This window comes from Erithacus rubecula (assembly GCF_903797595.1).
Source record: "Erithacus rubecula genome assembly, contig: SUPER_Z_unloc_7, whole genome shotgun sequence".
Taxonomy (NCBI): Eukaryota; Metazoa; Chordata; class Aves; order Passeriformes; family Muscicapidae; genus Erithacus; species Erithacus rubecula.
In genome coordinates, this window is record NW_027635539.1 from 1,222,707 (window position 1) to 1,240,639 (window position 17,933).

The window sequence follows — 17,933 nt, forward strand, 5'->3', positions numbered from 1 at the left end:
GACAGGAATTCCTGTAAATTATCAGAAGAGTGTGTTGGGAAACACAACTGTGGAACATGCTGCCACAAGGTGGAGGTGTTGTTTTGATTGTCTTTTTTAAATACTTGTACAGCAACAACCTAACACTTCCTGTACTTCCTGCAGGTGAAAACTCTTCAGCAATTTAGTGCTTGGAGCTGGATAAACACTTCACCAGAAATGTTTTGCTCAAATATACTCATTTCTGTGAAAGGCAGATTAGGAATTTAGGAAACAAGTGGTTTGGCCTGTGCAGCAAACCTGTGAACTGCATTCTTTTTACAATGTTCATTATAAAAATCACTGTAGTCAAAACTGTGCAAATTAGTTCATGGTGCTGTTGACAGCAGTTTTGTGATAAAAACTGGTTTCTTGCTTTGGATTTCCGTGTCCGTGATTTGCGTATGTACATCACATTTGTCCAAGCAGATAGGAAAATACAGAGAAATTAATATGTAAGTTCTGTTAAACAGATCCTCATTATTAATTTTCTTCTATAAATTATGCAATTTTAAATGCTGATCTTAATTTATTTTGTCCCATGAAAGTTGTCTTACCAGTGTATCATTTGGTACTAATTTGGGGATTTCAGTATTGAAAAGGATAGTTTATATCTGTGAAACACTGTGTTTCATATTCATACTGCACTGTAAGCAGTGTCTGTACTTCAAGTTAAAAATGCTGCTGCTTTTATGGAAATGGCCTCGTGGTAACTATGGAGGATTTTTCTCCAGGCAAAGAAATCAAGTAGTTGATGGAGAATAAAAGCTCTTAAAGCCCCTGTTCCAAAAAGGACAGCTGGTAATAATGGATTTTTAGACAGGGAGTGGAGGCTGTGTGTGATGGATGTGAATGCTTATTTAGGCTTTCCTGGTATATGATGGCTGACATCAAGGAAATGCTGGGACACTTAATTATTTATAATATTCAACTAGCTCTATCACAGGATTATGGCAGGAGTTAGCTATTTATCCCAGGTTTTGCTTGGTGTGCAATTATTGAGAGCCTTTTGCTGATCTCCTGGTTTCTTTTTTGCAGCTTTGCATAAATCCAGGATTTCTGATAGAAACACAGTGTGGTTAACCCTGAAGAAAAGCTGCATTTGGGGCTTTAATAAAGGAAGGCACATTTCAGCTTATGCTGATTAATTGACAGAATGTCCCTACAATTAAATATTAACTTTTGGGTGTGAGTTTTCATAGCTGTTCTGCCCTTGCAGAACAAAAAAAATTACTGGCAAGCAAGTCTTACTTTCTGCATATCAAAAGAAGTCGTGGAATGAAACTGTGACATTGGGTTTCCCTTGCAACTGCAGCATCTTGTTTTTAAGGGTGGTGTGTTTTGTTGTTGCTCCTAAGGCCATGTTGTACATAGAATATCAAAATTTATTCTCAATTTTGACAAGTTTTACTGGGAAAGTATTTGGTAAACTCAGAATAAAGAAACTTCTTCTCGGTTCTGTAACCTTTCAACACCAAAGGGAGGACAAAGATTTTGCAGCCTTGCCACAAGTGAGGTGTGGAGGAGAGGCTGTCAGCAAAAGATTTAACCAGGTTAAGGACTGAAAGATGTAACCCTTAAGTTTTGAAAAAACTGTCCCATGTGGAAATGCATGTGAAAGTTTGAAATGTGGAATAACACAGTGGATTACTGAGGTGTCATCATCAGTGTGTGCTGTGTTGGGATGAGCTCTGGTTATTGTTTATTGATCTGGAGTGAATTCTGGAATTTATTTGCTCAGTAAATTTGCAGATAACACTAAATTGGAGTGTGGATCTGCTGGAGGGCAGGAGGGCTCTGCAGAGGGTCTGGACAGGCTGGATCCATGGGATCAGCCCAGTGGGGTGAGGGACAGACAACCAGGGCAACTGCTGTGTCCTGCCCTTAGGTCACAGCAAACCCCTGCAGTGCCATGCAAGATTTAAACTGGATATTAGGGAAAGAGTCTTCATTGGAGAATTATCACCCTTGGGAGTGTCCAAAAAATGTGTGGATCTGGCAGCTGGACACATGGTTTGTGGTCAGCATGGTGCTGGGTCAATGGTTGGACTCAATGCATCATCTTTTCCAACCTTAAGAATTGTGTGATTCCATGACTTTGTAGTTTTTAAAGATAACTTTTGAATACCCAATTTGGCAGTAAAGAGGCAGGGCTCAGTTGTGCTTGCAAGGAAAATACTTCTTTAATTAACCAGTTCAATGTTAAATTAAGCGCCATCTCACAGAAAGTAACAAGTAAAAAAGTCTAATTTTTAACGGGCTTGTTTTGTTTTTCTTCTTCAAAAGGAGAACTGCTCTAGCTCACTTAGTGCATGATTCCAGTCTCTGTTGTCATACCTTTTTCAGATGGTACCCATTACATCAAAGGCCAGATGCATATATTGGCTCTGAGCCCCTTTATGCAGACTTGTCACTTTGCCCTGTTTGACTTTGTATTGGTGCAAAGCTGATTTAAAGTAATGATAATGTAAATAATATTTTGAGGTCTCAGTCTGGCAGAACTGTTCAGTTGACTAACCAAAAAACCCCCAAACAACACCAAAAAACTGAAGTATCTTTATTAACTCTTTCTGTTGTGAACTCCTTCCAGCTGGAAAGAAAGCTGGGGTATTTCTAAATCTTTATGTAATGGGATGGGCAAATCCTGCAAGGAAAATACTATGTAAAAAAACATAGAATTTCCTCATTTTGCAATTCACTCTGAATCAGAACGGGCAGCTTTTACTATTTGCAGCTTAAAATACTGGCTCAAAGAGTGTTGAATATTGTTCCTTCTATGTAACTTATCTGGAAAAGGAATGTGAATTACAAGGTCAGCTGCATGAGAAGAAAGCACAAAGTTGCTGAGGAAAGTTGAGTGAGTCAAAAAAGTAACAAGGTGGTCACTCATCATTTTGTTAATTATATTCTTTAATTAATTTTGTTTTTTAAGGAGAGCATAACACTGGTGTCATTGTACTGCCAGGAGCTTTGCTGGTTGTGGCTTCTGTGGTTTATTCTCCCTTTCACATCTATTCAGAGAGAAATGGGTGTTGCTGCTGTTGAAGAGTGTTTACTGTAATAATCCAGGTTTTCATGGAAATTTGGGCTTGGTGTGGCATCTCTAGCATCAACTCATGGAAGCAAAGTCAGCTCCCAGCTGGCAGGTCTTTCTGTCTGTAAATCTTCAGAGAAGAAGTGGGATTAAGAAATCTCTGACCTCCCAGTTACTGTGTTTTAGGAGAAACAAGGGAGAATACAAGTATGCTATTTTTAATTATTATTTTTTTTTCATGGGTTTAATGCAGTGGTGTCTGACTGGATCTTTCCTGCCACTTTTTTTTCCCCCAAGAAAATCCATGACTTCAGATAGTTCTGCTGTGCTGCTGCATCAAGCTAATGTGTGTGCTAAATTGGACCATACTTTTTCTCTCTGCTTCAATATGCCTTCTTCAGGTAAACAAAGTTGTCTTTACACAAAAAAAAAAAAAAAGAACAACAACAAAAAAACCCCCAACAAACAAAAACAACCAAAAACAGATGAGCTGGGCCAAACCATTTATCTTCTGCATAGACCTTGCAGCTTCACTTGATTAAGTGTTTCCCTGAATGTTTTGCCACTTAAATTCCCTGTCACCCTAATTTTTGGTATCATGAGGCAAAGCTAATAACACTACTCACTGAGAATAACAATTCTCTCAAAGAATTTGAGAGCAATAATAAAGTTCTAAATAAAGCTTACCTAAAGTATGTGTGTAGACATTAAAACACAGCATCCTGACCCAGCTAGACTTGCTTCATTTCTTTGCCCCTGGCCAGCAGATTTTTTAAATCTGGAATTCTGCTTAAGTGCATGTTCAGTCTTCATTCGAAATAGTTATTTACCTTTGGGAAGAGGTATAAAAAAATAAATAAAGCACTACAGGTTTTAGGCTATCACAGAGATTGTGACGTCCTTATCCTCAGAGCCTTGTGTGGAAAAAAAAAAAGGCCAAACACGAGCAACCCCAGCCTTGCCAGACTGGTGAGTACAGATCTGCAGGTTCATGATTTCCCTACACACCCTTGTTCTGTAAGTACCTTTCTATTGGAATGAGGCTGTTATTGCTTTATATCCCCATGATTCTCCTATCCCCATGACTGACAGTTACAAAGAACATTGCTGAATTGCACACTCAAAGCTAGACTAGTCCATAGACAGAATAAAGAAATTTAACAGATTTGTCTTGGTGCATTAAGCTTTTCCCCCCACACACAGAGCAGACACAAAATAATCAGGTAACTTCTTGTCTGGTGGTAAATGCCCATAATACCATGAATTTTACAAACAATGAATTATTAGCCTTCCTGTTATGTCTTCCTTTTGATTTTCAGTTCCTGCAGGGTTTGGAAAATAAAGCACGTGGTGGTATTACCATCCATGCACAATTCAAAGAAATTCAGCTGTTCAGAGGGGCTCTGCATGGATTTCTAATTCTAGCAGCATTTGGTAGTGAGATTTTGTGCAGTTATTTAAAATAAGTCTATCTGTAGTCTATTTCCTGGGACTGAAAAATTGGTGAATTAATTGGAACCAAAGGGAAGCAGATAAAGCCACCCAGGAATAAGGTCTGATCTTTACACCAATTCCAATTTGTTCACCACAGAAAATATATTAAATCCTTTAATTTTTTTTTTTTTTTTTTTTTTTGTTGTTCTCTGCTACCATGAGAGGTCAGGGTTTGCACACACTGCTAAATCCTACCTCTCAAGCTGGAGTTTCTGCTCCTTTAAAATAATGCTGTTCTTTATGCAAGACAAGTCCCTGCATCCTAAAACATATCTGATGATCTCGTTCATTATGTATGCAGAGCTTCCCCTATACAAAAGTAAGCTGTAAAGTTAAATTCAGACTGGTGTAAATGCAGAAAAAATTGTCTGAGTTTGAATCCATACCAGCAGAATGTGCACTTCACTGAAGAATGTGGTCCTTCTTCACGGAAAAGTAAATTTTTCTTTTATCCTGAGTGCTATAAGCTATAATACTTTTGATAGGAAGATTACTGCAATTTGCCTAATTTCTCTATTGTGCATGCTGGATTCATAACTGAAGAATCTCCCCATCAGACCCTCCCTGCCAAACAGGAAAAGGGTAATAGAATTTTCTAATCACTTTGTAGCATTTAAATAATGTGCCAATTTGTAGAGCTCATTGCAAACAAATTTTAATAATCAAAACACTGGGATAACGGACCTGCAGATAAAATCATATGAGGAAATGTCATTGCTATGCTTTAGGAAGCAGAAATAAATATTGGTTACTGTCCAGCTGCCTAAAGAAACAGTACTGTAGGAAGAAGAAGTGATAAAAACAAAGCACTTTTTAAACCTGTTTTGCATTGTTAATTACCACAGTTTAATACTTTAAACAATAAAAAAAGTTTGCATCACTTGATGATGCAACAATTAACATACTTGCAGAATCTGTAGGGTCCCTGCTAACTAAACACATTTGGCAGCTTAGCAAACACCACAAATGACTGCAGCATCCATAAACTTGAATTCTGACTGTGATTTATCCCTCTGAGGTCAGTCTGTAAATTCAAATTGCACATTCCTGGGTGCTGGATGCTGCCCGAACCCAACGAGTCTGAGACAAAAAAAACCATCTTCAGTGCACAGCTCCACCCCAAATCACACAATGGTTTCCTTGGAGCTCCTTTTGAGGGGCTGCAGGTCCAGCAGGGACTGCTGAGTGGAGGGGATGTTGGCAGATTTTGGGATGAGCAGCATCACCCGCTGATTGTTCCGACGCCACTCGTGGTACAGCCGGCAGTGGTACCTAAAGGACACCTGGGGGCACAAGGGACAGGAGCAACCTTCAGTCACTGACACCCTGCTAGGGCTCCAAACCCAAAAATGGGTGAAAACTCCTGGAAAGAGAGACCCACCATGCCCCAAGATGCCTCAGTAGAGGAGAAAAGCAGCTTGTGCCTATTTTATCTCTTCTTTTCCACAGCCTGAAAAAATCAGACATCCAGCTATTGCCTTTCACAAGAGCTGTTGGCACACATGGAATGAGAATTTGGGATATCCTGTCTTGCTACAGGTTGCTAAACTGACAAAAAGTGTTATTTTTTGCAGGCAGATGAACAGAGACATGTGTTCTACCTTGTAATACTGCTGAATGCAGCAAAGTTGGGCTTGTACAGAGGCAGTGAGCTGACAATATGTGTGTCTAAATTTAGATTGCCTCTGAAAATTTTTGTTGTTGTTATCAGGTGATTTCAACATTATTGTGGAAATGTGTGATTGCTGTGGAGATGCGAGGCAGCTTGGCCCAATTTTTTTAGGAAATAGTTTCCAATTTGTTTTAGTGGCAGCCAAGCATTGTGGGATTTGCAGCTGTGTAAGAGGATGTATATGTGCAGTTAAAAAAAATCAACAACAAAAACTAACAACAAACTGTAAATTTTGAGAGAAACATGCCAAGTGATGATTGCTTTGTTCTTGAGGTGTGGACAGAAGTTGACCCAAGCACTGTATCCTTTCCTTACTCCAAAACAAGGTGCCTTTAAATAAAGAAGTGTACCTTTCAATGTTGTCCTACAAGGGCTAAAAAATCCTTTCTTTTTCTTTTTTCAAGTTAGATCTCTTTACAGATGTCTGAAGGAAAGCTATAAAGCTTTGGTTTACTAAGTAGTTTTGCAAAGGAAGCACTTCAGATTGATTCCTCCAACTTTCAACCTCCTCTCCTCCCCCCTGAAGGAAAGCAACCTGCATCTTCTGTTTCTGTGGAGCAGTGTGTATGACACAATATGGGAAATCTCTTCTCAAAAGACACTGCAGGAGCAGCAGAAACCAACTGGAGTAGTGAGGAGGTTAAAACACCCCAACATCTGCAAAGGTGGATGCCCTGTAAAATGCAGTGACAGCCTCTGGAGAGTGAGCTGGAGCTCAGGTTGGGTATTCTAGCAGCTGAATGTGAGGTTCTTTGAGTAGCAGCTGCATTGTTAAACCAGGTATGTATGTTATACAAGAAAGAAAATTGGCCCTGAATTCTTTGTTTAAGTGACAATCCCCTTTTTGTGTCTGGATCTTTCTTCTTGGGAGGACCAGTTACCTTTTTTTGATGTGTGTTAAAATACAAAGTAAAAAGCAGCAGTTTTTTTATGGGTAACTTGTCTGTTTTAAAGGGATGGAGGGACAAAAACAGCTTCTTTGATGCTAAAAATAGCATCCCTTCTGCTATTCATTGCTCACTGGGATTACTGTGATGTGTAAATAATCTGTATGCCAGCTTTTGCCTCCAGAGAAGGAAAACTGATTTACTGGAAGTAAAACAAAGTTTTAGTTCTCTTAATTTCCCCAGGACCTAAAGGAATATTGTATCATCTTGTGTGTCATTTACCCCACAGCAATGAACCAATTCCCTGCACAGCCACAGATATGTAACAGGATTCTCCCACTTCCCAAAGTGCTGCTGAAGAATTCAATGGAATTAACACTTCTGTGTGTGGAACCATTCATTCCTGCATGACAAGGGGAGCCTGGAGCCCTCCACAAGGCAAACCAGACTGGGCTTTCCTATGTCACTGAGGGGAAGGTTATTTTGCCTCCCAGCTTCAATCATTTGGTGATCCAGTCCCCTAAAGGCCTCCTTGCCTTGCCCTTCCCCAGGTGAACGCAGTGCTTCCTTACCTATCCATCTCCTACTGCCCTAAATAACAATTAAGAGTGGAATTACAGCTGAGTGAGCATCTAAGATACTGAATTTCCATTCATTTAGCCAAGGTATGCATTTGCATCAGGCAACTATCACTATCATGTTCTCCAAGAGCCAATAGCACGCTTCTCTGCATGCTTTTGAAGGGGTAAAATTTGTGAAGTGAATAGAAGGGATTTTTTCCTCTTACTCTGCAAATGCAATACCCAAAGTTGAGATGCTGCAGTCTTAATAAGCAAGGTCGAATAAGCTGATGTGGCATAGCTAATTAAATCCATCTGAAAAAAAATGCCTTTTACCACTTCCAGCAGTTTTGGTGGTGGTGAATTAAGTGTGTTAGGCAAATTGTTCAGCCTTTTGGTTTCTAAGACAACCATACACAAAGGATATTTGAACAATATTTGCTTGCATACCTGCCAGGAACATCTACACCCAGCACTGCAGGGAAGACAAGTGTGGCCTCACTGCTGGAGTGCATGGTCTGTCCTAAGGGAGTGCTGCTGCTCCACAGCAAAGCAGAAACAACAAAAAGATGAACTGCACTGAGCTCATCAGGCTGATGCAAAACTCTGAGCTTTTCCTCCCGCCTGCACTCCTCTGTGGGTGAGACAGGGTTCACAAATGTGTACATGAGATGTTACCTTTCCCAGCTTTCTTGGAAATACTCATGAGGAAGTGTGGGGTTTTTGTGATCCCCTCACCCCCCCTTTTCCTCAGGGCTCATCACAGGGGGTTTCTTCCTCTACCAATGCAGTTTATAAAAAGTGCCACCCCCTCAGCAGCTCACACGGGTCCAGATCTGCTGGAAGGGGTCTGGAATATAGCACAGCCATACCCAGGAGGGGCAGAGCTGTGTGCTGGCCCTGTGGCATGTGGCCATGCCCCAGCATGTGGGATGTGTTTCCTTGCCCCAGGCAGCATCTGACTGCAGTGCTGTGAGTGCTCTCCCTCTGCACCCACCCTGCTCTTCCCACTGCACAAAAAGGGGTATGAAACAAACACAGTGTTAACCTGGGCTTTTCAGTGAGCATGGCTGGATGAACACTCATTTTGGCAGCTGTCCACTGTTTCTGCTTGGCTAGCTGCCTGTCAGTGCACTGGGGCCACCGAATGACCTCAGTTCAACAACTTGACACTGAACAAGTGGCTCTCAGGATGGACTGGCATGCCAATGACTGGTGCTGGGGTGCAGGATGCAATTTAACCTGAAGGTCTGTTAGAGACAGCTCTGTTTTCACTGACCAGGGCACCGGCATGTTCTGCTTCCCCCACATCCGACACTTTTGAATTGTAAAATTGGCAATATGTTGCCATTGGCCTAATGTTGTATTAGAATAAAATCTGGGTCCTCTGTGGCAGCCAAGTTGCTCACCTAACTATTTTTATGCATGTGTGTGCTGTGCCTTCACCCTTTGCACATCACATTTGATAAAACTCCCTCCTGTAGCATCTTGAACTCCTCTGTGCTACTTCCCTGTCTCCTTCCTGCCATCCCCACTGGTGTTTGGGATTTGTGAATCCTTACCCTCAAGTAAACTGTCTCTCTGATGTTCCAGGGGACTTGAATGGTGTGGAAACAACAGGTTTCTTGCAGGTGCATTTGCACTTACAGAAGCAATGTTCCATGCAATGCTCAGAGCGCTCGGCGCTATTAACTTGTTCTTCCCCTTTTTCCTGCGAGTTAAACAAAATCCCTGACACTTACCAGGGTCCAAAAGAGGTAAATAGTGAAGAGTGCCACAGTGAGTGCAATGAGGCCGACAGCTTCCAGCCTACTGCTAAAGTGCAGGTGGTCCACAGCTCCCCGCAGGCACAGCCAGCCCGACACGGTGGCCAGAGGGGTGATGAACAAGAAGCACACCATGTCCCCAAAGAGAGTCCTCTTCTCGTGTTGGGGGCCAGGGTTCCTCAGCCACTGCAGGCAGAGCACACACAAGGCACAGGTCAGCACAGGGATGGTGTTTTACCCTCAGATCAAAGCACAGACCCACCCTTGGAGGACTCAGCGTGAAGCAGAACGTGATTTTGGGTGTTCCTAGGGATGCCTCTCAAGGCCCTGCAGATTTTTAATATGTAGCTGTAGAGTTCCTGGTGCTTTTCCTGCCCTCTCTCACATTTCAGAATCACAAGCCAAGCCCTTTCTAACACTTTAAATGCTGTTTAGTCTCATTCTTAGGAAGAGAACTTCTAACCAGGATACCTTGTTTTTCACCAGGATTTGAGAGATATAACAAAATATAGGGCAAACAACCCCCTGGATGAATTCCAAGGGACATAACTTAGGGCAACTGGTCTCTTATTTGATGTACCTGCTCAATATACTAATTAATTAACCTTATTAAAATCCTGTATCACTCACATGTGTACCTATAATTAGTACACATGAAAGCTTTCATTAAAGAGCTGCTTTATACCTTACCAATCTTAATATATTTTGCAAGGTTTTCCTTTGGCTTTGGGCAGCACTAGAGACCTAAATTTCTCCCCCTTGCTTCCTGCAGGTGTCCACCTCTGGCTGTACCCATTATATTAGATCACCTTGAGAGGTGTTTTATGTAGTGCAGCCCCTAGAATTTGCACACTGGCTTCTTTGAAAAACTCCCTTCTTAATGTGTAAACGAGCATGCAGAAAATGTTTTAATGTTTTCCATGCTATTTTAGGATTTTTTTTTTTTTTTTTTTTTTTTTTTACATTCAACTCATAACATTCACAAGGCCATTTTCAACTTGTTTTCAGAGACCCACATTTAAGCAGATTTCAATGCACACAGGCTATTTTTATTAAGAGAGTGTTAATCTTGAGAAATAGAGTGCCTGAAAGTCAGCTGCTGGAGTAAAGGTTAGGATTGAACAGCTATTAAGCCCACACGCCCACATTTCTATAAACAGGATTTGAGATAGCAGAGGTGAGAGAAGTTCCTACAACAGTACATTGAGGCCTTTTAATTAAAGGGAAAAAAACAACAACCCTCAGCACACAAGTCAATATTTGAACAGAAAAACTACCCACCCCTGAAATTTTTGCCAATATGAGCCATAGGGTTTGGTCAAACCTGCTCTTCAGGATCCTTTTATAGGTTTTTGGGACTAGCAGAACCAGAAGAGGCTCATGCATCCTTGAACACTTTGGTCCTCTTGTTTCTCTAAGTGTGTTACACATGGCAGTAGAAGTCTTGTCTCACATACAGCTCAGGACTTTAGAACACAGAAAACATGCTCATAAACTGTTTTTGCTTTTCAGGATGCAGGCTTTTAACTTGCTTGAATACTTCTGAAATGCTGAGGAAGTGCAAAGTGCTTGAAAACCAGCTATGCATTGCTATGAGCAAGAAGTTGTAAGGGAAGATACCAGTTAAAGAGGAAGGTTCAATAATGTTTTTTTCTTCTTCTTAGTCAGGAAAAATAGTAACCAGCCATGGTCAGTTTACCCCAGCAAGCAGCTGAACCCCCACACAGCCATTTCCTCACCCCTCCATCCCATCAGTATGAGGGGGAGAACAGCAATAGGCTGCAAGCAGGATTTTCTTCAGCAGAACTTGTGCAAAATAAGGGGCCATACATTTACATTTGAACATCTTTTTATTTTGCTGTTGCCTTAAAGAGAATGCTAAAAAGTGAGCAAAGTCTCACACTACTTTCCTTGGAGCTTTTATCCATTCACACAGCCCCAAGAGTTTATGCACAACTCCAGGTTGTATCTGGTTGCTTCTGACTGCAACCTTCCCCTTGCTCTATTTCCAAGAGTCCCTGCAATGTGAAACCACCAAGAAAACAAGAGAAATTGAAAGCACCTGACAGTAGAGGTTGTGCTTTTGAAGGCTTTAAAATCTGAAAAGAGGTTTTGTGAAAAGCACTTGTTCGAAAGGTGACCTGGAAAAGAAAACTCCAGGCATTTGCTCAATTCTCCTTGACCTCAACAGGAACTGCAGGTGTTCAACACTTTCCCAGAACAGACTTCAAAATTTTGGCACCTATGCAGCTCAGGTAGTGCAAGAAATAATTCCTAGCTCTGAGCAAGAAGGAAAAATATAATGAGTGCAGAGGAGGGAGCACCCATGTCAAGGCATGTGCTGTTGTCTCCACCCTGTGACTGTCACTAGAACACAGTGCAGTGCACCTGAATTAAAATAGCATTTTTCACTGTGCCATCAAACCTGATTGAAGGTTTGAGCAGATTAAAATAATGTGGGGCTGCTTCACAGGCTGATGGCTGCTCCTTATACCCTGTGGCACATGAACAAAGAGTCAAACCCAAGCAATTCAAATATTAGATGAGACTGTGACAAGCAGGAGTAGTATTAAATAATAAATAAAGTCATCACAATTCTACAGTCTAATCTGAAAAAGCCAGAAGGATTCATTAGTTAACTCTGAAGTATCAGTCAAAAGCAAAGATTAAGCAATTTCAGTGGTTGTACAAATTCCAGTCACAGCACCTATTTTTCTCCTGAAGAAGGGTACACCTGCTTCTAAATCTGCTTCTGTTTCTAGATTGCAGTCATTTGTTTTGGGAATGGAATGGGCACTATCAAGTTACTTTATAACTAGAAAGCTAAGTCAGCAAATCCTTTTGTGCAACTCATAGCCACACAGGGATCCTAACAAAGTCCTGAGCTGATTAATTGCTGTGGCAGTATGGTATGGACTACCCTGCTGGCCAAGAACGAGATGTAAGGCCAGATGAAGCCTTCAGATCTGCACTGTGACACTCTGAAATCCGTCCTATGAAATGTGCCAAATTATTTCTGCAATAAGTCAAGACTCTCAGAGGGAGAATTTCCATTTAGGGGAGTGTGGTGGGGAATTAGAGGTTATAAAAAGGGTCATGTTTGAAGTAAATGCTGGTCTGCCTGGTATTTTGTGAATTGAAATTTTAAAATGGTCAGGGTTCCCTGTTCCTGATCCACAGATAGCTGGAGTTGGAGTAACAAGACACTAAATGACTCCAGCAATGGCAGCAAAAAATATTTCAAGAACTTTAAGCATAGCACCTGATGCAAAATCCAATCTTGGCTCATGACTGAGACAAGCCAAGAGACCCTTTGAGAACCCAGCACCTCAGATAGATGGGGGTTAACATTTCTCTTAACAAAGTCACTCTCTAAAAGTGGCATCTTGAGGAAAGCCAGAAAGGAGAACTGAAGGTGGCCATTGGTGAAGTAAAAGTGTTGTTTAAGGTTGTCTTAGGATAGATGGATAACAGTTGTCCCTAAATAAATTTAGGATAAGAATCAGAAAAAAAATCCCCATCTTTCAGAGGATCCAGCTCTGGACCAGCCTCCCAAGAAGAGCAGCTTAGGCTTCAACTCTTAAAAGCTGACACGGTTTTGAGAGGGAACTTGGTTAACATCCTGAAAAAGAGTTTTGTTGTACTGCATTCGACTTGATCAAACACTGTGAACACACCTGGGGCTCCTCTACCCCACACATGCAATACACACAGAAAGATTTGCTGCAGACACTTCACAAAGCAGAGCTGAAATCAGAGAAGGAAATCATTGGAGCCAGCAGAGGCAAGGACCAGAACACCCTGGAGAGGCTCAGACTCTCTGAATTTATTTATCCCAAATAAAATGGGCTGCCAGCAGAGCACTGCTGTAAAACACCTCCACAATTCTGCGCTGCCTCACCACTGCCAAAGGCCAAATCCTGGAAGTGCTCATCTCTACAGGTCTAACTTCAATTAGATGACTCACAAATGTAAAAGTAAAGTGTGTGCACACTGTTTTTCCTGATCAGATCCTCGGGCTACAATCTGTTTCTGCTGGAGAGCCCCTTCTGGTTCAGTGCATTTTCCTTGGAGAAGTGATTATGAATATTACTGGAGTTACACTACAAAGCTGGGGAGGAAGGACAGGAAGGCATTATCTCCTCTAAACTCCTTGTCCTTTGAGCAAAAAATAGCTCACTGCACATCAAACCTTATCAGTTCATTTTGTCATTTTCACGCTGATGGGTCAGCAGCGAGTCCTGGTGGAAGGGAGCTGTACTCAAGCTGAAGTGCTGGAAATTATTGTGGTTTCTGTTTTTGTGCCAGCAGCCACCAGTGGGAGCATTTTCCCTTGGGCTTTATGTACAGAAAGGCTGATATTCCCTCTTTTTTTTAAAGGATATTTATCTGGAATGAAGAACATTTTGAAAGACCAAGAGGACCATTTATTGCTCCTCCTCTTGGCATTTATTGCCCATCTATGAAAAATTTCATCTGAGCCTTTTTTTTCCTAACAGTATTTTTACTTGAAATACTAATTTAAACCTTTTTCAGTGAAATGTTTGTGAAATTTGGCTTAACTACATGTAACTGAAAACCAGAATTTCCCAGACTAGAAGGGTATATGTGCTTGCTTTTAGTGTCATGAAAGATTTTGGGTGATTTGAAATTTTCCTAGGTTAATGTTTTGCCAAGGAAAACAAATATTTGACAATTAGTTTTTGGCTGAAAAAAAAAATTATGTTTCAGTTTTTGGGTCTCCCAGAGTGCCCAGGGAATTGGCCAGGTGAGATCCCAGGTGACTGAAGAAAGGGGAAATACTGCACCTATCTTTATTGCTTTTTTTGTTGTTGGTTTTTTGTTGGTTTTTTGGATTTTTTTTTTTTAGAGTTGAGATTAAAAATTTGGAATGGTATTTTGTGTTTGGATTAGATGTTCATTAATTTTTACTTTTAGTATAGTGAGTGCTACAGTACTTTTAGTTAACAAGTTTAAAATGACAAAGTATTTTAACAAGGTTTTTTAAGACTGAACTGTTTAATTAAGATTGGACATAAACTGTTTAAGAATGGATATTTAAACTATATTTACTTTTAATTCAATAATTAAGCATTTGTGATCCACAATGAGGGTTTTCTTATTTAATTATAAAAGTACTACTTATTCTCTCAGAAGAAGGTGAAGAAGAAAGAAACTTTTGCCCTAAAACATCCATTTTGTTTTTTACACACTACTGTATTTTAAAACTCCAAATCTTGAAATTTTACTATGTGATATTACACACTTTCATTTAAACTATGCATAATGAATTCAGTTCCATCATGAAATTTGGGAAGCCTTCTCCATGGGGAGAGATGGATTTGATGGACTGTTGGAAGCGTCCAAGGCCAGGCTGGACAGGGCTTGGAGCAGCCTGGGATGGTGGAAAGTGTCCCTGCCATGGCAAGGGTGGAACTGGAGGAGTTTTCAGGCCCCTTCCAGCTCAAACCATCCCCTGATCCTGATACACAAAGCATCACCAAGCAGCTATCACATTATGGCTTATGGATGTGGGTCCAGTTTCTGGATTACACATACCCAGCTTCTAAAAATGGACTCATAATTCTCTGGCAGTGAAAACAAATAGCAGAGCTTGCTAAATGGCACTACAGAAAACTATTAAATGTCTTGCAGGTCCAATTACACAATAGTGTAATTTTTTAGCATTAGTCTGGCTCACTGCTGTTCTGTTTTCCTGTTAGCCACTTTTAATTTATAGTTCTGGAGATGCCTCTTGTATCAGTAAAAAAACTTCAGGATGTGTCAAGAAAAAAAGATTTCTGTGGAACTATGAGAAAAGCTGTGTTTCTTTCTATCTATGTATATTTGCAATACTCTCATTCTGTTTTGTATTCCCAGTTAGGCAGACAAATATATGAAATCAAGAAAATCAACAAAAATCACATTTCACATTAAAAGAAAAAAAAAAAAAGAAAAGCAGATTTGCTATTGGCAACACTTATTTCAAGACACTGTAAATATCCTGATTTACAAGCTCAAATATGTGGGTAACCAAAGACATGATAAATAATAAATGCTTGATAGGTCTACAAAAAGACAGATGCAATAAATCTTCTATTTTCCCAGAAAATGTAAACTTTGACTGGCTCCCAGCAGTGGAAGGAAATGCTGCCAGCAGGAAGGACAGAGATAGATGACAACTGGGCATTTTAGAACTATTTTACAGGACCATGATGACCAAAGAAAAGTCACCAAATCCATTATCTAAAACAAAATGAGCTGTGACTTTGAAAAACCCAGCACCTTTCCCCCATCCTCCTCATTCTTGAAGCAAATCTGGTTTCTCAGTTACTTTCTCCTGGGAGCTTTCCTCGAGGTTTTTGGCCCTTTACTGTTATGAATTTAGGAACAAGCAGTTACAAATGTGGTGGTTTGTTCAGGTACAGATGTGACTAGTCTGTTTACTGACAAGTAATTTAAATTCTCATTTTTTTATGGGGAGTTGCTTACTCTCGTTTGCACTCTCGCTGCCAGTACTATAAGAAAGATTTGTGCATTCTAGCAAATCCTTGCTGCAAAGAACATAAAACAGCTACTTAATTTTTCTTTAAAGGAGAAAGAACATTCTGGTTTGGTCTCTGGATTTCACTGCATTAAGAATAAATACATTCAAAGAAAATGAATCTTGGAGACTTTATGGTTTTAAATCTATACTGGGGTGTTTATTACATTTTTTTTTTTTAATACTTTGTTTAACTCAGATATACTTCTATTGGAAATTTACATGGCTGTTTCAAATTTTCCCTGTGTGAGTTGGGCCTGAGGGGGATTGTTTTCACAGCCAAAGACAACTAGACAGAGACAAAAATGTCTCTATCACCTTGCCCTTTTAATCTGCTATTTTTTGGGTCAAGAAAGGAAGGAGGAAGAATACACCTTAATTATCTGATCCCAGCCCTAATATGCTCTATGGACAGCTACAGTTCCTCCAAACTTGGATTTATGAAAGTCTTCCTGGTTGGTGACTATGCTAAGGAACCATTTATTTTCCTTCTGGCTTGAGGTGTGATTCTTTTATAAACTACCTGCAGCAAATCTGGTGTCTGTTCATTACAGTAATTTAATGCTAATGACTTGCTTCACTGAACAGTGGAAAGGAATAATAAGTAAAAATAATCCAGAGAGATAAAAACATCATGACTCAAAGTCTAGCACAGGAAATAAATTCATATTTCAGTGTAAGGATTTGGGAGGTTTTAATTTATAATGTAAGCTCATCTTAAATACTTCATGCATTGGTGTACATTTTATAGATTTTTAGAATGTATTTTATCTCACTGATATAAGCTCTATAGCCAGCAACACAGCAGGAAAAAACTGAAGTTAATTTCTGGCCAATATTGCTGTGATTATCCTGACTTTATTTTTTCTCCTAGTCATGCTGTCTTGCTTATGAGCTTTGTATTGTTAATTAAGTGCTTTCTTTTTCCCAAAAAAAAAAAAAAAAAAAAAAAAAAGTGAACCAACAGATACCAAATTCTGTTTGACTTAAAACATGTAAGTAACTAACAAGCAATACAAGCCTGATTTACATGGTCACTTATTACTCTTTTACCATTTTTACTGAGTAGCTGGCTACAAACATTTTATTATTGAACATAAATATATTTGTACTGCCACATTTCATGCCTTCTCCTGCACTAAGCCAAGTGGAAGCAACACAGATGTAATGTGGAAATTGCAATGAAGATGATACATAATACATAAAGCTTGACTTATCTTCATGCTGAAACACAGCAAAAACAGCTAAGTGAATAATAACACACTTTCCTAATGCAGATTTTTTTTTTTCCTGTGGATTGGCTGCATTAAAAAGGCAGCTAATATAAAACTGGAAGGTCCATAAAAGTCAGTCATGGAATTACTGCAGTTAGAAATTTCACTGTGGTGGTTTGGAGGTCCTTGGCTGGCTTGCCACAAAGCGTATCAGCTTGTGCATACCAATCACCATATGGATTATATGATTATAGATTATTATAGATTTCCCTTTCCTTTGTCATTGGGTAGGAGGGGTGGGTTCAGACCCTGACTCCTCCAACTGAATTTTGCACCATTTTGCAGGCTAAGGAGGGTCTTAATCACCACCGTAGTGCCTGATTTACATTCTCAGTGTGGAAACACAAATCCTTTTGGGGAGAATAATGTGAGTCCAAAAAAGGAAATTAACCTTTTAACAAATTTATTGTTGAGAGGCTGGGTCTCCCTGACAGGCTGCACCACCACTGCCTGCTGCTGTGGTTGGGTTTTGGGTTTCATCAAACAGTCAGCACATTGTGCATTTCCAGGGACAAGATTCTCCCTCAGACAAAAATATACATCCTGTGGCAGAGACAAAGGAGAAGCACACAGCTGTCTCTGATCAGCTCCTCTGCTGATTCCATGAGGATGGACACAGAGAGGAAGGAAAATGGATGGACCATCAGCCACGCCACTTATTCCACTTAAAACTCTCTGCTGCTC

The 17,933-nt window shown here is 40.2% G+C and overlaps 1 protein-coding gene across 7 annotated transcripts in view; it reads right to left on the bottom strand.

Moving 5' to 3' along the window:
- Nucleotides 1-5,175: 5,175 nt before the first annotated feature.
- MARCHF3 (membrane associated ring-CH-type finger 3) overlaps nucleotides 5,176-17,933 on the bottom strand; it is a 54,720-nt gene continuing 41,962 nt past the window's right edge. For 6 of the 7 annotated variants that reach the window (XM_079331699.1, XM_079331697.1, XM_079331696.1 and 3 more), the window contains 2 exons: nucleotides 9,408-9,617; nucleotides 5,176-5,829 (listed from right to left, as the gene is read on the bottom strand). In XM_079331699.1, coding sequence (XP_079187825.1) covers nucleotides 5,671-5,829; nucleotides 9,408-9,617 — 369 coding nt within the window. In that variant the 3' untranslated portion in view covers nucleotides 5,176-5,670. Of the gene's footprint in view, nucleotides 5,830-5,960; nucleotides 5,997-9,407; nucleotides 9,618-17,933 lie in introns of those variants that run through there. The other variant, XM_079331702.1, reaches the window with a different exon arrangement.